The 25706-nt window shown below is 39.3% G+C and overlaps 1 protein-coding gene across 1 annotated transcript in view; it reads right to left on the reverse strand.

Annotated features, from left to right (window-relative positions):
• Positions 1-25706, reverse strand: part of BTRC (beta-transducin repeat containing E3 ubiquitin protein ligase) — a 73838-nt gene that overhangs the window by 18993 nt on the left and 29139 nt on the right. Inside the window, exons 2-3 of the mRNA XM_053451340.1 lie at positions 18047-18136; positions 850-1081 (exon numbers count right to left, since the gene is read on the reverse strand). Of these exons, the coding sequence (XP_053307315.1) occupies positions 850-1081; positions 18047-18136 (322 nt within the window). The remainder of the gene's footprint in view (positions 1-849; positions 1082-18046; positions 18137-25706) is intronic.

The raw sequence follows: 25706 nt of genomic DNA on the forward strand, positions 1-25706 counted from the left end.
TGTATATATACACAGCATGCAAATAAAGTTGATGCACTCAGCGGGTCTTCTTTTTAGAACGTTTGTTGGTTTTTGTAAAGGTCCAACATTTCGGCTCTCAATGAGCCTTTATCAAGGTTCAAGGAACTAGGACAGAGATTGCGAGCCAGGCGTCTTATCCAACATCAGTGGCTGACCTAACAAATACCCTATGTATGAATGGGGGAAAAAAATCACACAGAAACACCCCAAAATCCTTCTTCCTAGAAGAGTGGAAGCTGTTATGACTGCAAAGTGGGACCAACTACATATTAATGTCTGTGTATTTAGAATGCAAAGTCATCATCAAAGTCCCTGTTGGGATAATGGTCAGGTGTCCCAATATTTTTGTCCATATAGTGAGTGAGTGTGCGCGTGTATATATATATATATATATATATATATATAAACAAACAAACACAGTTTTTTTAAACTTTGAGGAATGGCAAAGGGAAGAAACGTGCATCCAGGACATGCCACAGCTCAGTCCTTTAGACAATGTTTCTGGATCCTTTCTGTGCTCCCTCGACACAGTTCTACCTACCCACTGCTTTATTGAATGATTGTGCATGGTCCGGATAGGCTTGGCCAGTGATCTGTTGTGACAAAGGTGCGTTTGGGGACAAGCTTTTTGATTTTTGAATAATGTGCATTTACAGAAAAATAAATAAATAAAAAACTAAGCCCAGGTTCTTGCTCTAGCAGTGGTTTGTGGAACATCATTGCCCACACACCACGGATATTACGGGGCCACGAATGTAACACGAACCCAGGAGTGAGCATGCTTTTGTTGTTTTTCTTGTACAAAGCCCGGTATGGATGTGATTTTACCTGGAAGCGCAGTGATGAAATCCCTTTGTAACATCGGTTTAAGGTATGTGTTGATGTGCCCGTGCTGGTAGTGACACATTCGAGAAATCAGATGTTCCACGAAGTCCACCTGATCACACTCCGACCACTGTTCAAAATACTTCACGCATAGCTCCTTCTCCTTCTCGTAGTTAGCTGAAAGCTTCCGCTGCTTGGACATAATCATGCTTGAGTTGCCATTGACAAGTTTTGTCTAAAATAAAATAAAAAAAAAACATATATATATAAAAAAACATAAAAAAAAAACAATAGCACATGATACTGTCTTGACACACATAAATTCAGGAAATGCATCTGCTTCGCAACAGGGGGAAAAAAGATTCAGACATATAAATTGGCCGACGGAGAATATCCATTTGCTACTGTCAGTCTGTGAACAGCCACACATCGTCGCAAGGAACTCCGAGAGGACATTATCATCCATGCTGGAGCCGGGCATAAAATACAAGAGGCGGTTAAATGGGAAAGCCGAGTGACACTTTAATGTACGCATATGAATTTCTTGTCCTTCCGCAGTGAGGGCTGCAATAATTTAGCGAAGGGCTATGAAGACGCTTAGGTGGAAGACAGCAAAGAAACAAACAGTGATTGCAGATGGGAACAATGCCAGCCTGACTTCAAGCAACAATCCGGATCAGATACTCGGGATAGCCTTATGGCCGCCCCAAGTATGCTTGGCTCTACTTATCATTTAACACAAATGCATAAAGTGCACTATTAAGCTTTTTTTTTTTTCATTTGCATGTAATCAGAAATGATATCGCACATTAATGAGAAAGTGTTATATATCCTAAGGAAAACCTGCTTTGAAAGACTTTAGGAGTTTAAAGTGGATCGGTTACTTTTCCAATATCCTATATTTTACTGTGTGATACACTAAATGGAATTGTTTACTAATTAACATAATACATATATAGGAATTTGTAATCCCCTTTTAATTATGCCACCTGGAGCACCCTGTGGATTTGCATGATTTTCCTCCTTCGTTATCTCTCCCCCCATTAAGTTGCTGATTGTTGTTGAGTGGTTCAGACAGCCTTTGTAAAGGGTGGGCGAGGAGAAGGGAGAGAACCTCAGTACAGGAAATGTATTAAATATGCAAATTCTGCTATATCTCAGCCTTTTTGAGATGAACAGAGGAGGCAATTTTAATATGGAAGCAGACAATATAGTCACGGGCTATAGTTTATAAATTGTGTAGCATTGCAAGGAACGGCTCTAAACAAGGTTAGGTATCCTACAAGGTAAAAAAGGCCACAGCTCCCCTTAAACCGATGTGAATGTATAATATAACAGGCAAAAGGAAGTGTTTTTTTTCCTGGAAAGGCTTACGATTCTCGAAAGTGTTACTGTGCCTTTGATGCAGACACTTTCTGGGCAATGGATCATTTAGTGAAGTCCTACTTGATGCTGATGAAATACTATTTGCCAACACCCTGTTTGTATGACAGGTAGTGAAAGGGATAATGTATGGTTTCCTTGCTAGAGGGGTAGGCACCATTTAACTGATAAAACAGGTCACAGAGTTCGATGGCTGTGGGAAATGCTTCAGAGAGTTTTAGTGATGATAGCAATCTAGGATGTTAATGACAGTAGTGTTAGAGAATAGATTTTACGATCTAACTTTCAATTACAGATACAGTAGCTGGTGCAGCAAATTAAAGTGTACAGTATACAGACACTGCGTAGACACTAATCGCAATATGAGTAATAGGTTCCAGCCAATAATACCTAAAAGCAATGGACGCCAAGTTGCGGCTGGCCATCTTTCATACGAATGTGTTTTTTTTTGTTGGCCGAGGGTCATGAAAACTAAGTCGCAACAACAAATGTAAGGTCAACTGCTGGGTAATATTTGTTCACAGATCTTAATGCATTCATTTGTTTTGGACTCTAAATAGAAACATAGATGGCATTAGAAGAGATATCCCAGAAACCAGGAGCTGGTGCCAAAAAAACTCATAACTATTTAATCTCCTGTTCTACTGTTCTAAAGTTCTCTCCCTTCCTGGAGTAAACCTAACCAAGGGAGATATAATCACGCAAATCCAGTCAACAGGGAGGCAAATCTCTGGCATTCAGAGCACCGGTACAGGACAGCAAATTCTAGATCCCAGGATGCAATCCCTAGTGGAGATGGTGACCTGGAGTCTGGGGCTTGCAGAGCCCTGGTTTAGGCTACCCAAATCATGTTGCTTAGGACATCTTAAGGTCTGGGTCAGACCCTTCCACCATTCCACATGCACCATGCACACACAAAACCGTAGGGTGGATGAACACGAGTGGAATTCATAATGTATAAACAGATTTGTAACTATGTCTTGGTAATCTCAAAAAGAGGTAACGCCTCTCCCTGCTGCGCTGATCTCGATATAACCTCTTTAATGGGTTAGTCTATCTGACCAACAAACGTTAACCCCAATTCCGTAATGTTTTTTCTGGCGTTCATGGTTCTTTCTCTGTTGCTTATTAAATGCAGAGCGGAAAAAATGACAATCCTATCAAAATAGGGGTAAGCCATGTATATGGGTAAGCACGCGCTTAACGACTCAAGTGCGAATAAGATGAGAACAGGAGTCCTTGTGTCCCTTAAGTGAAACCGTAATGATTTGCGAGTCCAAGAACCGGTAGCATCCATAATCAGATATATCCTCCTCTACCACTCTTGTTTTTGTACTTGGGACCCGTAAGACAGCACCTAGACACGTGTAAAAATGGAATGCATGTTAAATATTTATGCACGGGCTCCCTAGGTAAAATGATTCTCCAGAAAGGTTACTGGCTCTAGGGCTCAGCTCGTTCATTTATTTGGATAATGTATTGCTTTCGGATACAACCACAAGCAACGGGTGATAAGAACATCCCTGGCGAGCCTAATGCGAGCGTTTCTGCATATGGTAATTAATATTCCACAAGTGTTTTGTTTTTTCGGCCATTCAAAATGTTAACTAAGACAGGAGCCACAGGATAAAACCCTTCTTACGCTAGACAGACTTGCATTTTGGTTTTGATATATGGCAGCGCTGTAATTATACCGCAACTGAAAACATAAAATAAAAAAAAGCATAAAAATTCAGTGTAAAAAAGAAATATTTAAGTTTTCCCATTGTGGATAGCATTTTATAGGAAAAACAAATCTGATTTTTGAAAAACAAAAAGATCAAGGGGGCGTTTTTTTAACGATAGTTATGATTACATTTTAACAGCATCATCATCAGGGGCAATAGGTTCTGCATATCTTCATAAAACCATATATTTAATAACGTAATTATTTAATATATATATATATATTAGACGTATTGATGGTTTCCATTGTATTTGATCTTTCTTTTTTTTTTTTCTACTGCTCTAGGACGCTGCTAATGGCCAAGTATCACCGTACCTCAAAGGTGTAAGCTAATGGATTTGACACATTGTAAAAGTAGTTTGCACCAGAATATCATTGTGACAGTCTCCAATTCAGACACTAAACCCAAAGTAAGTAAATAACAGAAAAGTAAATGAGAACATATTGTAGCAGCTGCACACTGTTACATATACACTTGCTTCAGAAGCATGTCAGATTCAATCAGACTTAATTCAGGAGCAAAGTGCAACGCGACGCTATAGAAAAAGGATATCGGGCATACAGACTCTGCAGCAACCTAAAACAGTGACCTACAATATTGTCCATATAACACAGATTCAGGAAGCAATCCTAAAAATCAATTATATCGTAAAACACTATTACAAAAGGTTTGTTACAATACGAGCGCATTATGTATGTACCGTTTGTACTTTCAAAGCCATCAAAAACCTTCCTGAAAGACCTTTTTGAACATTTACTTTTGGTGTGGCGCTCCACCATTTTTCCACGAACACCTAATCATGATTTAAATCAGCGTGATGTTATTCTACTCATTTGTAGTCCAAACAGCCATAGATCAATCGTACTGATATTTAGGATTTTTCTGAACCAAAACATGCTCTGAAGGGCTTTATGTCCATATTTCTCTTCTAAAGGTTTTCAAGATGACATCTGACCGGTACTTTGTTCTCCACGTACATTTTGGATAATCTTCCACTTCTGGGGCTTGGAAAAGGTTTTTAATTATTATGCGTGGAATGCTCAGATCTGCTTGGATTTCCACCATACAATCTCTACCACAACCGGCCCTCTAATAGTAAAGGTAAATGGACTTCAAACAGAAGATAGGCGGCTCATCTGGCATCCTGGAAGCCTGCTGCCAGAAAATGAGGGCTTGGTTTTGCTATTTCCGTAACATAATCAGCCAAAAAAGATATCACGATGACATCAGCCAACTGAATTTTAGAATAGGAGCTTCCATAAGCGCTGCGGTATAGATTTTTTTTGTTTAGCCCTTTAACTTTTCTGCTTCGTGAAAACGCAATAAAAAAAAAAGCCCTCCCAAAAGTGTTTTGCCATTGCAAATTTGAAAAGATAAAATAACGGGTGCTTACAAAGTAGCAATCATCCGGCGCGCTGCGAAAGGGAACAATCATAATGTTTAATTATAAGAAATTATTGAGAGACGCGCAAACATAACCCGGGTACCTCGGCACTGCAGCGAGCGTTAAACTTGTTACCGTTAATGGTTTAAATTTCACCGTGCTAATCATTTCGGGACATAAGCCTTTCTTGATAACCTAATGAATTATTCTAACATCCTTCAGCAGAAAAAAAAAAAGTCTCGGTGACAGCACTAATTACGAGACGTTTTCCCAGTGGTTATGTAAAATATGACAGAGCAGCAGTATGGGGAATTGCAGAAAACCGCTTCTAATTTCCACAGAGAAACTGACAAACACCTCTCTTTCATCTCTTGGAGCTCTCGAGTAAGATTTAACTTTCTCATTTAGTTAATTACCGTGTGAGGCTCATCATTCCCCGGATCAGAGCGGCACAGAGCCTTTATCGTGTTAACTTGTGAACTTGATAGATGGCTGCTGCTAAAACTTAATAACTTCACCCCACGGCAAATTGTAAGATAAATATAATAGAAGAAACTCTGACAGTAAAAAAAGAGAGAGGCTCAAAACAGCACTGTGTTTGTTACTATGTAGGCTGCAGAACAGGGAGCTTATTACTGGGTCTGTCTCGCTTACGTTTAAAAGACTCTAGGCACTTGACTTTTGGCAGTTTTCGAAACTTTGGTTCTTGGCAAAGACGCGGACTTCTAATGCTCTTCAATGTCAAATGGAATGAAAGGCTTTAATGTATCACACTATCTGGAATATGAGAACTTTAGGCTTCAGCGTGGATTTGGTTGGGTGGTTGGTAAGTTTCTTTAGGGGTGATGATGTCTTGAAGCCAAAGGGGAATCCAACAAATGGAGAGCCACGTTCTGTTTCAAGAGATGTTGAGGCCACAAGGGTCTCGAGTTACTACTTCCACTGGACATTCTAATTCCAGAGTTATAATACCGTGCCTTCGTTGGGAGGTGGGAGATACAAACTGATTTCTGGCTTTTTATGTTCCATGGCACTAAGATATTATAAGATATTTGCTTCTGCAACTACTCTCTTTTTCTTCTTTCTTTGGACAATCCATTTATCTGGTTTAAGTCTCGTTAACATTATCAAACTTAAGACAATTCTTGGTGATGGTGAAATAGTTCAAAACTCTCAACATTGTTTTATATTCATTATACGGGAATACGATATACATCAGTCTGCTGCACACAACACAGAAGAGACAGGTGTATAAACTGAGCAGTGGTTAACGTGGTGTAAATGTCACAGAAATGTTGGGTTTCCCCAGACCTTCAGCGTCGGATCTAAGATGGTAGAGAGAGAACTTTTAAACCTGTAAGACTGTCTTCTCTCACCGCTGCATGAGTCCATTATACCATACATTACAATGTCGTCACATCTGACAAAGCAGTGAGACGCTTTGAGGACTCTAGCTTTAGATCATGCAAATCTTGAATTGTTAAGGGCCGACAGCAATGTCTTCCATGTAGCAACAAAAAGTTAAGATTATTACATTATTACAAAGACAATATTTCAGCAGTTAAGACTCAAGAATAAAACGGTGTATTGTTTAAGGCAGGCAAACGCAAAAAAGAAAAAAAAAAAACTCATTATCAAGTTTTAACAAGTTATAAAGCTCAAGGAGCTACACAACTGGTCAAAAGTTTGGGGTCACTTATGGAACATAATTTACAAAGGTTTTCTAATGATCAATTAAGCCTTTTAAACTTAACCTTGGATTAGCGAACACAACGTGCCATTGTAACACGAGAGAGTGGGAGTGATGAGAGTGATAAATGGTCTAGGACAGGGAGAGACCCTGGGTGCCAGGTCGCCATGACAACTAGAAACCACTTCCTGGTGCCCAGGGTTTAGCGATTTGCCATTGTTAATCCAATACCCCATACTCTATATATGTATAGTGTTAGCCAGTGTACTTATATGCATGTGTATAAGAGTGTGGTGCTAGCTTGTATGGTGTTTTTGTTAGCCTGAGTGTGTGTGTCCGCATATATTGTTAGAGTGTGTGTGTGTATTAATGTGTGGTGTTAGCATGTATGTACATGAGCGTAGAATGTTAGCGTGCGTTTGTTAACGTATGGTGTTAGAGTGTGTGAATGTATGTTAGTTTATGGCGTGTCTTGTCAAACCCCAGGCGCCATGAAAATAAAACATGATTGAAGGGGAGAAAAAAATGCTGGTTCTTATCTTTTTTTGGCTGACTCCTAGGTCCAAACCAAATTTGTCAACTCTTGTCCTATGAAGATGTTCCATTAAAAATCAGCTGTTTCCAGCTACAATAGTTATCTACAACATTAACATCTGCGCTGGATTTCTGATCCATTGATGTTGCTTTTCAAAAACAAGGACTTTTCTATGAGACCCCAAACTTTTGAATAGTAGTGTAGATGCAGATAAAAACGTTAATAAAAAACAGTAGATGTAGTAATGTTTTATTAAAAAATGCAGACAGGACAGATTTTTTTATTTTTAAGCTGTACAGAGTAGTGGAAAGTTTTTTTTTTTTGTTGTTTTTTTTTTATCATGGAGGGTACAGTTTAATATTTTCTGGCAGATGTGTGCCTTCATTAAAGAAGATATAGAATTACTCATGAGATCCACACATCGGAGATATAAAATGCGGTGCCGAATGCAACACGAAGCAGAGATGTCAATCACCAGAATCGCATGGAAACAATGCATAATTACCTTGCCTACACTTTGGGAAATACAACTCCGTCTATCAACAGACTAGAAACGCAGACAAAAGTGACGAAATGGCTATACTCTGATGTTATGTAATTATGTATCTAATTAGACACTCTCACATTCTGAATGAAAGGAAAGTATCTCAAAATGTTAATTCCTAGTTAATTAAGTAGGGCAAGGGAGTTTTGGCATCATGCATGAATAGAACTCTAAGAGTCAAGATCTGATCAAGTCAACTGATCAATTTAGCGATGTTACCAAGGGAGAAGTTTAGGTCGGGTTATTGGTACTCCATCAGAGATCTGGTTTTCCTAATGATACTGATAATTAATAATAATTAATATGATAATGCATATGGATTTGGTCTCATAGACCAGGTGTGTATAGACAGGCAAAGACAGAAGGTTGTTAACACTATAACAGTGCTCTTCTCACAATTTAAACATAGTATTTTAATCTGTTTTATTGCCGTTTGCGATACTTTCCCCTACAATACATAGAAGGAACACCGACGAAGAAGTATTGGTTCACTCAGCTGTGGAACGCTCATGTTTGAAAATACCGAAGTGACATTAATTAACCAATGCTTTTATTGCTAATTTTCAGAGCTTTTTTCAGAAGACATTAGTAAACAGGTCTTCTAGGAAACTTGCTGACTCATGTCATTAACAAGTAACATTTTGTTTAGTAATCGTTAAATGTGTTTCTTTAGATGTGATGTTTTAGAAGCCAGATGTACTGTAAAGGAAATAAGCAGTTTGCGTAGAATTACCAGCGTGTGCTGCTTGCAGAAATTATACTTTTATTCAATTATCCCCAGCAAAGCCCCGTTCTACATGCTGAATAAAACAAACCACAGAAGGTTCAAACCATGAACGTTTGGTGCAACTTGACAGCACATATACCACTGAAGCGACACTCCAGTTTCACGTGTAGCCTCATCAACAATGGATGCATATAAAATACATTTCTAAGCACATATATATATATACTTACTAATTTAACCCATTAAAGTAATAATAAATGAATCACCTTCATGAGAAGCTTCAATGCAATGTGCCCTCCATGGTTCCATATTCATTACACTGATTGACTGCCAATCAGTGGTTGGAAAGCATTCTCATTGAAACCAACAAGGGCACTTTGTGTGTGTGCACAGGGGGGTCTCGTTAAACCCCCCAGAACCTTCACTGAGCCAGTGCTAGAGCCTACCAAAAGTGAGTAGAGTTTATTATAGGGTCATGGTGTTGGTTGCAGAGGCATATGTTGCAGACAGGAGTCCTATGGCGTATACAGTGTCAAAGGCCAGGTACTAATGTTCTCCAACTAACCATTAATCGCAGGGGAGTTGGAGCTCTATGCCTTTGCCTAGATAGACCTACATAATGCTGACTCCCTATTGTCTATTCACTAAAGGGAGAGTTGTGTTCCAGCTTTCTGGCTTTGTTATACTCTGTGAAGGCAGACTAACTTTAGCAAGTTTCGGCTACAGAAAGAGCTTGGATAGCCCTGTATATTGTATAGTTAAATCAGCAAGATTTCTCAAAATCTCTTCACCCACTGATTAATGCATTATACAGGGCCCGCTCAAGCCTTCACACTGGAGATACTTTTAGAGCTGGCCCTACACAATGAGCAGTAATGCAAAGGAGTTAAAAACCACAACTATCCCTTTGGTGAATAAAACTCCTTGTGCTGTGTAGGTCCGGAAGGTAATCTGCCGTACCCGGCGCTGCTTATCAGGCCTTTTGAATGTAAGAGAGCCATGTATTATGGAAGTCTGCGCCAGTAACAGCCAGTATCTCCGGCCTCCTTTACTTGAAGTGTCAGACTTGAGCACAACAGCCTTTGCGTCCAAACGATCAATGAAATGATCAATACAGAGCTCTACTGCTCTTAATCGTACTACACTGGAACATATTCTCCAAGGAGCAAGTTTCCAAGCAATATCATTCTGCACTCAGCTATGCTCTATGTCCAAATGCGGATTCAACAAAACCTTTGGCAGATTACAAGTGAGGAGTAGACTGGGCAATGTATTGAATGTCACCCCATGGGAGTGATGGGACCCAACTCTGTTCTAGGTGTTCACAACACGGTGCAGCGTCATTAACCGGGAAGAACATTCAGAATCCTGATCTTATTGGGCTTTCTATAAAATGGTCTATATAAAGGAGCAAATGCATCTTAGGTGTAGACCAGCCAGTTTCCGAAACTTCATTACATCAGTCTATTTTTTCAATCCAACAAAGTCAATTTAGGAAGATAACCAAAAAGTGATTGATGCAATCGATTTTGATCTGCACATACATAACAATTTCATACATTTATGGGTGTTTAAAACACGACCTAAAAATGTTTTACGGGTGCAGACGACGACAACTGTCTACACGATATTGAAGACAAGGTTGATTTGTTTTAGGGCTGCAACTAACGATTATTTTAATAATCGATTAATCGGCCGATTATTTTTTCGATTAATCGATTAATCGGATAAAAAAAACAATATGCAAATTTTTCGTTTATTTAAAAGAATTTAATGAACTGGATGTTAAAAAACAACTTAAAATTTACATTAACATTCTTATTTTGTTATGATGTAATAAAAAACAATATTTTCAAAGTACAAGAACCCAAACACAATATTTATGAAACAAAATAACCCCAAACATTCTGAAAAGAGGTGGACTATTACTGTTCAAGAAACTTTGCCCCAGCACTTTGCACTTTGCACCCAGCACTTTGCACCCAGCACTTTGCACCCAGCACTTTGCACCCAGCCCTGGCACTTTGCACCCAGCACTTTGCACCCAGCACTTTGCCCCAGCCCTGGCACTTTGCATCCAGCACTTTGCACCCAGCATTCAGCACTTTGCACCAGCACTTTGCACTTTGCACCCAGCCCTGGCACTTTGCACCCAGCACTTTGCACCCAGCCCTGGCACTTTGCACCCAGCACTGGCACTTTGCACCCAGCACTTTGCACTGTGCCCCTGCACCCAGTCTCTAACTCTGCCCTGCACCCAGCCCTGCCCCCACATTCTGCCCTGCCCCCACACTCTGCCCTGCACCCACTCTGCCCTGCACCCACACTCACACCCTGCCCTGCATCCCCACCCCCACTCTGCCCTGCACCCAGTCTCCCACTCTGCTCTGCACCCACACTCACACCCTGCATCCCCACCCCCACTCTGCCCTGCACCCAGTCTCCTGCCCTGCACCCCCCACCCCCACTCTGCCCTGCACCCCCACCCCCACTCTGCCCTGCACCCCCACCCCCACTCTGCCCTGCACCCACACTCACGAACCGCTCTGTGCGAATGGAGCCACTCGCACTCACGAACCGCTCTGTGCGAATGGAGCCACTCGCACTCACGAACCGCTCTGTGCGAATGGAGCCACTCGCACAGAGCGAACCGCTCTGTGCGAATGGAGCCACTCGCACAGAGCGAACCGCTCTGTGCGAATGGAGCCACTCGCACAGAGCGAATCGCTCTGTGCGAGTGGCTCTGTGCGATCCGTGCACATAGACATGAAGAATACTTACCTCCGGAACGCGTCACATCCGTCACGTAGCTAAAAGAAGGCGGAGACTGCAGAGCGTGTAGCAGAAGCGGGGAACGCTCGCGGAGGTAAGTAAAAGGAGCCGAGTGCTCCAACAACGAATTGATCACTCGATTAATCGATAACGGAAATCGTTATCGATGATTTCCGTTATCGATTATTATCGATTTTATCGATTCGTTGTTTCAGCTCTAATTTGTTTTTGTTTTTTTATTCATAACAGCGTAGGACGGACTATCTATAGCAATGTTTAGGTAAAGTCCCATAATTATTTAGCAGAATGCATCCAACTGGCAGTCCACAAGCTTGATTTTTTTTTGGGATAGCTTCTAAGCTAATAGAATAATCCCATATCCAGCAGTGTATTGTCTGCCACCTGCCCAACCTGAGCTTCTGCATCATAACATATAATACAAATGGATCACACTAGTCTAGAATATTCCCTTTTAGTCAGACTTCAACAAAATATATATTACACCAAGTGCTTTATCTATAAATGTGAGCAAACGCCATGTGTTTGTACCTCTAGATTTTAGCCGCGACTGGTTCAAATAAAATAGTACTTTGAGAAAGATATTGTGTGAAGCCAGCACTAATATAGCACATATGAAGAAGAACTGCCATCCCCTAACAGCGAGATAAGGTGCTGGAAAAACAAAAGCTTAACGCAGAGGACCAGAATACCATCAGTGATAGCAACTAGGTGGGAACAGTGGGAGGAATTTGCATAATTATTCCTCCCCATTAGCTTAATTCTATTCTTAGGTGGAAGACGATTGGATTTGGACCATCTCTTTACAAAGAGGAGCAAAGAGCTGGGAGGGAAATCATCACTTATGCTTGTTCTGTTCCCATATGCCACTAAATGAAGCCTCCATTAAACAAGATGGAGAATCTATATATATCTATATATATCTATATCTATATCTATATAGATATATATATATATAGATATACCGGTATACACACACACACACACACACACATAAAGCTAAACTAAGTATAAGACAAGACCAAGGACTGATTAATGTTTGGGTCTTTACAGGAAGAATAGGCGGACCAGAACGGTTCTGATCTGCCATCAAATTATATGTTTCTATATATCTAAAACAATCCATCAATAAACAATAGAGCAGAATCGTCAGGATACTAAAAGCTGCTTAGGTGACGTTCCTCATAAACCCATCCATGTATTCCTTGAAGACAACAAAGCCACTACCCTACATTATGCTCAAACACGAATTGTGCATGAACGTCAGCCACGTTTACTCAAAAACACCAATGTAGCTTCTTCTATAGCTGTTCCATGTTCTAAAATCTCACAAAAGCGCTCAAAAAAAGACTCTTGAAAATTATTGCGGAACAACAAGTTAAGCCACCTAACGTGCTCTACTGTCACCAAGAAAGAAAAGAGGGACAAAAAAAATGGGTTAAATTCCAAGCGGCTTCCAAATGTTACGTCTGAAGCAACCTTTTTAATAAGCCAATTTTTATTCATCTATTAAAATGCTAATGTACTAAACACTCTGCCAGCGTTATTAAAGTAAAAAAAGAGCATTTTCGCAAAAACACAACCAGCTGGGTAAAAAGCTGTTTGGTTTGAAGGAACCTTTAGTAAGTTGATCGTTTGTTTCATTGCTACGAGGAAAAAAAAATAATGATAAAAAAATATATATATCTATGCCACTGTCCAAATGTCTTGGGGATGAAGATGTTATTGTGTCCACGAGAACAGAAAGGCTCCTGCTCATTAGCATGGGCAATATGTGATACTCAGCAGACATATATAGTATCTGCCAAATCAGAAACAGATTTAGGCGCTGCTAGCAGACAAAGCATGTCATTTCCATCCAATGGATTTTTTTTTTCTTCCGCCTCTCCCTTCTTTTTCTTTCCGAAAGCATGAATGGCAGTTGGCAGCTGGGGTTTGATAACATTCCCTCTATCTCCTGTCTTGCTAATTAAAAGGTTGATCACAGAACAATACTGCCCTCATTAATTTCTGCCTTCTGATTGGGCAGGATCTCGATGCCCCCGCCTGAACCTTTCTCCGAGCTGAAGTTAATGTGACAGGATCCAGAAGATGGATTGCCTTTTGCCATATTGCTTCTAGTCTCCAATCAAGAGCTATCAGTGTAAACGGATTGTTCTAATTTGCTCTCATTATTATTACAATATCAGGAGAAAATAACACACGCGGCTCGCTGTCAGAACAATGAGAAACAGTCATTAGTTACAGAAAAGACAAAGACTGCTTTTAACAGGGGCACGACCGCCCGCTAATGTGCCCATAGTAAACCGGAGATTTCTCTTCTGATCGTGCATTAAAATATAATTTATTACGATCATAATCGCAGTGACAGTGTGGCTTCTTCATCTCGATGTTTAACATCAGAATAGCAGCTAAATAAAGAAAACTAAGAGCATAAAACTGAAAATGTAGCTGCAAGAATGGAACAGGGTGGGGGGTAGGGGGGATTAACAACTACATGCAAAAACTATCCGGCACTGAAAGGGTCAGCACCCCCTAAAAACGAATGATAAATTATTATTAGCTGCTTCTATTTCTACAGCGGTGTCAATAAATGTATTGTTTATTACAGCCCATACATTTAAAGGGTCTGACAAAACTAGAACTCACAGATTAAGGCGAACCGACGCATTAGGTAGAGAGAGCTCGGTTCGCAAGCTTACAATCTAATGGTATAAACCAAGAACTAAGCTGAATAAATAACTAACTTTCTGAGATGTGAGTATAGAATGCAGTCAAAAGATACAAAAGATACTTTAGGTAACCAAAGCCAACAGATTAACACACGTTGCAGGGGTTAATGTATAGGTACAGAACCAGACTCTTTTTTCCCTCTGGCTCGATAACCATAAAGTTTAGCAGAAGTTTGGATCAGAAACACTGTTACCATGGGTCCCGATGCAAACATCAGTTTAATAGCATTTTTCAGAAATAGGCCATCAAACATTACGTATATATATAATTTTCAAAACATTTTTTGGGGAAAAAAAAAAAAAGAGTTCTCTGGGCTGCCGATACAAAAAGAAATAATAATAATAAATAAATAAATATGGAGGAGTGTTGATGCCTACTATTAGGCTAAACAATTATACATTCCCATGCAGCACGCCGAAAAGCCTTTCCATCAGCGAAAGGGTTAAAGGGTGCACTTTGACAAGCGCTGTAAAAACGCCGCACTAAAAGACTGCACTAGAAAATGTGCTGATGATGCCAATTACAAGCCCCCAGCCGGATACTCCAGCCCCCACCATTCGGGCAGATTTATGTGGGCTCTTGCCGACGTTATTACAAGTCAGAGTTTATTGGGAAATTGTTACATTATGCGGAGTGTCTAACAAATTGCTTATGCTGCTATAATTGGATTACAACAGCCGCTTGCTCCCACCGGTAAGATTAGGCAAGTAGGGCTCCTGCCGATCTCTGAGCGTTAGCAGTAATTTTATTTGCCTTGCCTCTCTCTTTCCTAACAACATGCCTCTCTCCCTGCCAGCTGTCTGCTGAAGAGGCAAAGGCTTGTTTCTTGGCCCTAACAATGCAATTACAGCCCCGCAGATCGCACTGTTTGTGCATTAAGTACAGTGCCAAAACGAGGCAAATTGATCGTTTGACTTTTTGAAGAAGCCATGCGATCTTCTGAGTGCGGGTGATCGGACGCGCATCAGCGGTTACCCCTGCCGTTATCTGCGGATAGGCAGCTTCAGCCCGGATCGTTTCTCCGATGGACTCGCTAGGGACCAAAATGAATACAAAAGTACACACCTACATTTTAAACACATGCGTGCGCGACTTTCTGGTACCTCGCAGTGAACTCGTATGATGGGGAGGGGGCTTAAAGTATAAGTGAGTGATAAAGAGCTATTTGGGATGTAAATCACAGTTCCATTATTAAACATCTGTTAAGGGTATATAAAGTCTGAATAAACAAGAAGCATACTGTATACTTACTTTAGAATATGTTGTAACTACAAAAGCGCTACATAGGTGCATACGTGGCCTACACACATTACCGTTCATAAATTTGGGGTCACTTAGCTATTTTCATGGAAAACAAGGACATTTCTAGCTGTAACATAATTGCAAAAGGGTTTTCTAACGATCAATTAGCCTTTTAAACTTGGATTAGTGAACTCAATGTGCCATTGGAACACAGGAGTGATGGGAGTGATAAAGGGCCATTGGAACACAGGAGTGATGGGAGTGATAAAGGGCCATTGGAACACAGGAGTGATGGGAGTGTTAAAGGGCCATTGGAACACAGGAGTGATGGGAGTGATAAAGGGTCATTGGAACACAGGAGTGATAAAGGGTCATTGGAACACAGGAGTGATGGGAGTGATAAAGGCCTCTGTACGCCTATGAAGATTTTCCATCAAAAATCATCTGTTTCCAGCTACAATAGTCATTTACAGCATTAACAACATATGGGCTGCATTTCTGATCCATTTCACGTTATTTTAATGGACAAAAATGTATTTTCTTTCAAAAACAAGAAACTTTCTAGTTGACCCCAAACTTTTGGTAGCGTGTATACAGCAGGAACTGCGGCTACCTCTGATACATTATAACTATCTTTTTGCTCATCTTTCAAATACAGTGAAAAACCTGTGTCTGTTTTTTTTCTGGCGACTCTAGCTGACTGGCCCGGTTCTGGCCCTCAATGCCGACACTTTTGCTATAAATATTGTATTTTTTATAATGATATATCTGGTCATGTCGGTATTGTTTTATTTCAGGGAGCTGTAGTTCAGAAACCTGCTGCTGGTTTAAAGCACTTTTAATTCATTTGCAATCAACTTATGACATAATGGTAAAAGTTGCGCTTATTTTGAGTTTGGCCTAAACTGGAGTTTGTATTTTTATTTTATTTTTTTTTACTTTTGTTTGTTTTTCTTTTTCCAGCTTCACGATCTCATTCTGTAGATGGTTCCGGTTGAATACTGCAAAGTTCAGCCAGTTGTCATCTACTGTGTTTTGTGGTGGTGAAAATCATTACAAACATGGTTACAAACCTCTGTATTCCAGAAAGATATGCAACCCTACATCTGTTATTTTGCCCCAATAAAAGGTTTCACCTTCAACTAAAGCCTCCCTCCACCTGGACATGTACAGCTATACCCCTTTTTCTTACATATTCACTTAATTATTTGAGATATTTTATGGTGTAGTTGCTCGTGTCTCTTGATATTTGTTTTGGTTTAAATGTAGACAATGACAAGAGCCTTCTTCAGGATTCATAGTAGGTCCAAAAAGTACTCAAAGTTTAGAATAAAGTAAAGCATAATATGATTAATTATAACACTAGTACATGTACATTTTACATTTCCATCATAATATTATATATTTAAAAAAAATTATGGCATAAAATAAAAAGCACGCTTAAAAAAATATCTGCAAATGTAAACTATGCTGCCATGTCTGAAAAATATATTATATTATACTAGAAGCCTGCTATAAAAAGGTGTTTTTTTTTGTTTTTTTTTTAATTACCAATAAAAGCTGGGAAAGCAAATACTAAAAAAACGAAATGGTTTCATAGTTTGTGCCTGGCAATAAGTCTTCAGGAAAATGTTTACTATCACTTATGAGAAAAGGACTCTGCGATCATTAAACAGCACGGAGCTTCTCACGCCACAATCACACTGTTTCAGCATAATCTGAACTGAAATATTTTCCTTCCTGTAGATATAATTCTCCAAACTAAACAACTAAGCTATTAAAATTCATTAAATAAAAAGCGGAAGTTGGATCGCGGAGCACAGATCCTAAATTCTAGCCGCGGCCTGCCGATTATGCAAACACTTCCAAATTAAACAATTAAGAGACAAATGACATGGAAATGGTTTGACTCGAGCAGAACTAATATATGTAGATATTACATGACTTAAATCCGCGCGCAATGAGAAAGGTCGAGCCAACAGTGGCACATGGATGTACAATACACTCCAAAGAGGCAAAATGGCTGGCTGGCTCCCTTACACTCAGAGTTTACGAGCAGGCAGACAAATACACCGAAGGTTAGGCAAGAACACTGTAATCCAACAAATGTCCTACACTTTACATGTATACATATATATAAGTGTATAAATAAATATTATATATATATATATGAATGAGGATAGCAGCGGTATAAATGTAAACAAAAATTACTTTTGAAGTTTTTCTTTTGACCATCATTTAGTATTTTTAGGATGATAATACTTTTAAAATCTCATCCTTCAAACTGTTACTTTACCCATAGGGGTGTGTGTAATATATACATATACACGCTTTATTATATATGTGTGTGTTTTCAGTAAAGGTGAAAAATACAAAAAAAAAACACAAAAAAAGGAAAATGAACTCTAAATCCAGTTTAAATCAACGGATTATGGTGTCACTTACTTTAACAACACAGCTCTCTGTCTTCATGGTGGACCCCGATAAGCACACGGTTTCCTGGTTTAAGCACAGTCTGGCACAGCTGTTGTAGGTCTGGAACGAGACAATGTGCTGGTTCAGTTTAAGTGCACAGCTAGGTACGTTACTTATATGTAAGAGTTACCAAGAAAGAAACATAAAATCTGCCATAGGTAGGCCATATACCGAGATCCAACGCCATTTTAATAATGAAAGACAGAAGCAAAAGGAACCCCATTCTGCTTTTGTACAGGCAAATAATAATAATTATAACAAAGTCAGTTGTCATGAGTTGCAGTAATAAAGCAATACTGTTAAATTGAAACTTAAGCTCTATCCCTCCCCTCCATCAGGTGCCTGGTCTTCGAGCATTATTTACGATTAGATGAACATGTTCTACAAAGAATCATACTACGTAGCACTGAAGACTAATTACGAGTTCCAAGAAGAGTTCAAAGTGGGTAAAGTATTACAGGGTTACAAAGTGTCCTCCACCGGGGCAGGGCTCAGCCTGCTTATCTGTCGCTCTGCAGAAATCGGGCCGTGACCCAAGGAAAAATATAAACGGAGAGGTATCAGATGTTTTACTAAAATTATTTACTTCATTAGCATGGTCATAAAGAATCAGCTCAGAATCAACCGAGCCGGGAAAGCCACCCAAAATATCACACGACTGACAACAATGGCGGCCTCCACGTCTGCAGATAAAAGTTTATTGGGGGGGGGAAGATGTACAATCAAGATTTTTGTCAGTGTTGACCTAAATTGCTGTATACAAAGCTGGATTTTCTCCCCATAAGACTGCCCCTTGAAACTGTCTGGGCTGCGTTTCCACAGCTAGTCAGACGGAGCATTACAGTAGAACGTTCTGGAATGCTGGCATCTTGCCCCAGCCGTCTAAATCATGACCGGATGATGCAGGAGATGCCTCGATATAATTAGACAGTGCATAATCATGATGACACCAGGGGTCTGATATGTGGCTTTAGCTCTGATACTCGATAAGTACAAAAATGATACATAATACGTCTGTCAGCTACTGGTGTGGCAACAGCTTGGCATCGGGGCAGAAAAAGGTATGAGGATTAACCCTTTTGGTGCCAGAAAGGGATGTCAAAGTAATCAATTTAATGTAAGGAGTAGAAACGAGAAGCTACTACTAACCCTTTATAGAGCTATGTTATTCCAGAATGCGTGACTTGACCCCCTCCAGAATTTACAGAGTTAAAGCAGACGACTCGATTGAAGGTCAGATGGAAGCTTATAGCAGCTAAAGCTGATAAAAGACTTCGTAGGGACACAATAAGCCTATTACTTATACGAGTTTCTTGGTGGCCATTATTCCAGGAGATGGGATTCCTGCCTTCTGCTAGAAGACATCACACATGCTAACAAAACACTAATACTGATGTGCTGTAATGATTCTTGGAAAGATGCCTATAATTCTGAAAGAGTTTTCAATTTTACTAGCGCTGCTGGGGTGAAAAAAAAAAATCTAAAAGACTGGAATTTTTAAAGTGCGGTCAATGACACAAGATTAACCAACAAAGTAATTGCTAATCAATACACGTTTAGTTGTCAACCCAAAGTGATCACACCGTAAAAGAGATTGATTACTTCAGACGTCCTCACTTATAAGCGGGTACATCATTTTAAACCCATACAAAGTTTCTTCGGAATGCCAATTTTTAACATGCCATGTCACTTGGACAGCGTGTTAAATATCCCTGGAGCCCTGGAATATATATCGTAACACCTTTATTCGGTCATCAATTCATGGGCAGACCGGGAGCATTAAGAGGATAGAAGATGCAAAGAAAGAAAATCCCAATGTTTAAAAATCTGTGCTATTTATTTATAATTATACATCAATGATAATATGGTCATTTCTTACTTTATTGTAGGCAAAAAAAAACCAAAACTTCTTCCTCTGTGTAAAGATCGGAGGCAGCCAGTATTATGAATCGAAAGGGACGAGGGATAAAAATGAATAACTACACAGAAATTACCTTTCAGGAGTAAACGAAAGTTAGTGGCTATCGGAAAAATAATCTCTAGACTGCAGAAAGAGCAACGCACGCCTGAGATACTAATGTTAATTTATATAGCGCCATCATATTCCGCAGTGCTGTACAATGGGTGAACAGGACATAGCAAGCAGTGAATTGCACAGATTTATACAAAACAAAAGTTATGGAAGACTGCTAAAACCAGTTTACAATCTGCAAATATGTACAGATGTTTTTTGTCTGAACAGTAATGGTTTAAACATTTATATAAAAAAAAATTAAAAAAAATTATATATATATATATATTCAACTTAAAAGGGATTCTTATAACAGGACACCTTTCATTAAGCAGTAAATTATATTACCTACAACTGTTGGATTCTACAAATTGCAGTACAAGGGTTTTTTCTACACATAAAAACAAAAAAACAAAAAAATATATAACACATTTAGATTTGAGAATTTGGATCTGGCAGTAAGTAAGACACTGTTGTAAATCTGTGATAAGCATGTTTTGGTTACTTTCAGATCAGCGCCTATGCCATCTGGTTGTAATTTGTATATATTTGTACATTTAATAGAAAGAGATGCAGGTGGGTTTTTGTAAAGTTTGTCATATGATAAGGTCATAAAAAATAACTTCCCTACGAGCCATAAACACAAGTCTTGAAGTCAACCAATGACACCATGTCCAAAGAAAGAATGGGACAAAGGAAAACACATCAAGATTACATTACATTTATAAAGCGTCAGCTGTTACAATAGGGGACATAAAAATATTTAACAATGGCAATTTAAAATGGACAACATTAACTGATGTTAAGACATATTAGTACAGGAGAAAAGGGTCCTATTCTTGTGAGCTTACAATCTATTCATGTCAATATTTCCTGAATGTTTGATTGACGTTTTACAGCTATAGAGTACACAAAAGTTGATTATTTCCATTATCTCTAGTCTTAGTTGAAATACTGCTAAGAGCCCGACTGACCACTAGAGGGAGCATGTCCAACATAAAACAGCAGTCCGTAGACACAGCGTAAATATCGTTTCCAGCGTCAACGCTGGAGATTGGAAACAGAATTAGGAAACCTAATAAAAATGAACAATTTAACAAGATACTAAATTACTCTAGGTGTTAAGTACAAATCTGTAATTGAATAAAATAATATGTTTGTTGGGTTATGGAAAGCCGGTCTTTTATTATAACCCAAAATGATATATAAATAAATAAAAATAGAGAAATTTAGGTCCACACATATACCATATTCAGCCCCCTTTCTAGCTCAGCTACAAAAGCGCCTGTACAGAAAGACAACAAGCACTGTTTTAGCGTGAAAGTCAAAAGGGCAGATGTAAAGGTAATAAGGAAGCCAACCCACAAAGTAATTCTTTATTTAACAACCCATGACATTTCTCCAGCCGTTCACAAGGTGCTGAAAACATGGCAGCTGTCGGTTCCTAGGAGGAGGCTACGCGTTATCCTTGCCTGACACTTCAGCTCAATGGGCCAGCACCTTAAAAAAAATAAAAAGCTACAAAGTATCCAACGTAAGAGACAGAATTTGAGTTACGGCTTATCCCGCATCCCAGCGAAATCCCCTTCACTGCAGGTGAGCGGTCCCTTCTATAGAGGTGCACGGCGGAGGAAAAATCGCAGGCCAGGCCAGATGGTTTTCACTTGGTTTTCTGAATAAAAAGAAAAAGCTAACAAGGGCGACAGACACTTTGTTAATTTCTTGGCCTCTCTCATGCCTTTAAATCCCCGGGGTTCCTGTTAAGTCTGCAAAGAATACAGAAAACAAACCCTAAGTACTTAAAGAAATATAACTTTGGGGGTGGCTGGGACTCTGCTTTTTCAAAGGGTCTAACTCCGCTCAATGGTTTTATTATGGCTGCTTACATTGTTAGGATGGTAAGTGGACATTTAGACAAAAGCAATGGAAGAATAAACAAAAGTCTACCATTTACCATGTTACAAATGGGGGAAGGAAGAAAAAAAAACCTCAAAGTCTGACAGGACCTATTTATCAATGAACAGTATTTTAGCAGAGATCCCTTTAACGGCCGGTATCTGTCTGCGTGCAGAAGTAGGGAGAAAAAGCTACTTCTTTAAGAGTAAGGCACAGAGCGTCATTGTAGCACAACAATGGATAAAGCAAATACAATTACTTATCGTCTTTAGCCTTTATGTGCTCTGCAATGTATTGCTGACCCCCATGGCACAAAGAGTTAAGTGGGAGAAAAAAAAACCCACCACATTCCTATAAAGGACAGTATATGTTGCAACTCGAGCCGTCCAGCAAGCCTTCGAAAAGTCAAGTTGCTTTTTACCCGATTAAGAATTTAAAATATGTTCTGGCCAAAAGGATCACAACAGATGCCAAGTTACTTCCTGGGGTCTTTGGCCTAAGTAGGTAACTTTTGAAGACACAGAGTCAGGGCCGGATGGCCAGGTGGCCCTGGCACTCTAAAGCCGGCTCACATAGCGTGTGGCCAGGCATTTCCAGCTGCTGGTCGCATGCGGCGGCACCTGACCTGCCCCTGGAGAAGCAGACTGGGTGGTGAGTATATGGTGATGTCGGCCAGCATTTGCCCAGAGTCTCAGATGGCCAATCGGGGCCCACGTAAAGCCTCAGAGGTCTCTTCCTTATCACATCTAAAGAAGAGACCACTTAGGCCCTGAAAGATTAAGTAACTTCACATTTTCTTAGTAATATTGATATACAATACATAAATAATTACTATTTACAGACATGTTTATATATTGAGCATGTTCACTATGTCTCAAAAGGTACAAATAAAAAAAATATTAGAGCAATTCAATCATACAAATAAAATATACAAACAGCATTACTATTCTTTGGAAACATCCTACTTATCTCTACAATATTAAATAAAGTTATATTAGGTATGCATTACGTATAATAAAGATTAAGATCTATATATTATAGACTGCACCAATTTGGGTACGCTGCTGCTGTGAATTTAAACAAAGTTTAATAAACTAAAAGATTACTGGCCCTCTGGAAGTAAAATATCAAGAAAAATGTGTTTTTTTTGTTTGTGTTCCTTTAAATGTATGGAAGTGTCATGCTTTCCATTGTTACAGCAAATAAAACCGCTTGGGTTATTATTTTTTTAAAAGTGTTATTGATCTGGAATAGCTGCTCGTGGCATCTCATTTTGTCTCTATAAAAGACTTATTTCAGCTTCTTCCTTACAAAAGCAAAACAGTCTGGAGACTGAGAAAAGAAAAAAAAAAAGATTTCCAGTAGAAAGTCAACTTAGCCAATATTAAAGCGACAGCAACTAAAGAAGCCCAACGACTACTAGATTATATAGGAGGTGCCCGAAATGTCTACCGCCTTTTGAACCTGAACTACTACCCAACAATTATGACTGTAATGGACATCAGAGTTGTAAATTTGAAATTTCCTTTTAAAAACACAACTGTTAGGACAATATATCAATGGGCGACATCTCATAAAGCCACAATGTATACCTACAAATATTTGCCCATAAATCTTTAACTCTTTCCAATTTGGGGGAAACCTTCTAGTGATTTTATATTCAAACTACCGACGTTCTTAAAATAATTGAATTCAAACACTTTTTACAGTTTGATATTATGAAATAAACAAATCCAGCTTTCACATTCGACCATGGTCTTCCTAGACATCTTCTTGAGCCACCGAGGGTCAGCAAGCCTACTGGGTTAAAATAAATATTTGGTAGACTCAATCAAGATTGTTTCGGGGGGGGGGGAAGTAATGAAGCTAGAGTCTAGTAAAAAGTACCAGGGAAACGACAAAAGTAACAAAAAGCAGGGGACCTCAGAAAATAAAGCAGGGTATTAATTCTCAGAGATAAAAGAAACAATGGTTAATTATTATCAATATCAAATGCACATTGGAAAATGTTCCAAACATACAGAAACATCACTTATCAGGCTGATGTAAAGGTGCGCCGAATAATGGACTAGAGGAGCAAAGGATGTACCAATATTTTTATTGGCACAAAATGCCCAGAATATTATATGTAACAATATGTGTCAAAGGATGAAGGTGGAGTTTAAACAAGTGACATTGCTATTGCCTTTTATTAAGCCATTAGAGTAATCATGATGAGGGTAACTGGGAACAGCTGCCCTGTGACCTGCGCAGGATCAGCAATAGTATTCAGAGCTACCGCGAAGCCTGAAAAAGGTCAGACACCAAGGGAGGGACCACCACAATAGCCTCAGAGAGCACGCTGATCACCATTGTTACAGCATGGAAAACAGATGGCACCACAATAAATTTACAAAGCTGTATTCATGACTTTACTAAACATTTAGAAGTTAAAGGCTGGGAGGCCCCCCCCGAGACTCCTTAATGTCCGCCTCTTAAATAGCTTTTCTGGATAGGGCCGACTCGAGAAAGGGAAAGAAAGCGGAGCTTCTCTGAATCACTGCTCCATTGGTTCGAAGGAATCTTAATAAATTCACTTCGCTATCTGCCAGGAAGATATGGTAGTTTAGAGTCCCCTTACCACACATTTAATTGAAAAACTCATGTAATATTTATAGGATAAAATCTTTCATTCTCCCAGATCAAAGATGCTCAAGTAGGGAATTTAAAAAAAAAATGGTTCTATTTTGCAGGAATCCTTTTGCCAAGTAAGAAAAAAATTAAAAACGAGAGAAAAAAAAAAAAAGGAAAGACTGATAGGATTAGAAGAGTAAAAGAAGGAAAAAGAAAGCACAGGAGATAAAGAGAAAGAGCGAGAAAGAGCGAGCAAGAGAATTAGATGTGCTGCATGCGTTGTTGGTTTGAAAAGGAGCACTGATCCAAAAATTCAATCACTTATTTTCAAACTGAATCCAATTAGTCCCACGTGTGACCTGCTGGTCCATCTGCATGCGCCCGGACTTAATGCGCAATATTCCCAAACACTTCACTTTGAAGTATGATGCAGATAAATTTAGTTTAATTTCCAACTGATCTGACAATCCATTTTCCAAATGAACCATCTGGATTATCCTATTAAAATTAATTTATAACCTAACACAGACACGCAAAAAAAAAAACATGTTTGTTACTTTACAACTTGCCAAAACTTATAATTGTTTTTCAGGGCGGTTATCAAATAATGCCTGTTTGGTGAGTCTCGCGCATATAGTCTTAAGCATTTAGGATTTAACAACCCGCATAACAATAATTACACAGCTGGAAAATAAATCAGGCTACTATATTTAGACCCAGGCTAAAACATAAGCTAGTGAACCTTATAAAAATCGAGAGAGAGCGAGGGGATACTTGTCAAAAACAAAAAGTGTATGGGGGTCATCACTTTAAAGGGAAACTCCAATGTCCCATGCAGCCCAACCAGCAAACAATGTGTCTTAAAGCACTTTGTAAGTTCTTTTATATCATTCACCAAACTATAGGAGAAGCTGCAGCTCCAGAGCTGAAACGGACCGCCATAGTCATACCTTCAGCGTTACTGCAGGCATGTGCGTGCGGGAGGTCTCAGTTTCGAAATCCAGAAATGAAGGGCCAACTCCAATGTCTCCTGCAAGAAGGGCTAAGTTGGTCCTATATAATTGTTTCTTGAATGTCATATCACTATGGTGTATTCACTAAACAGGGAGC

This window comes from Spea bombifrons, chromosome 11 (assembly GCF_027358695.1).
Source record: "Spea bombifrons isolate aSpeBom1 chromosome 11, aSpeBom1.2.pri, whole genome shotgun sequence".
NCBI lineage: Eukaryota > Metazoa > Chordata > Amphibia > Anura > Pelobatidae > Spea > Spea bombifrons.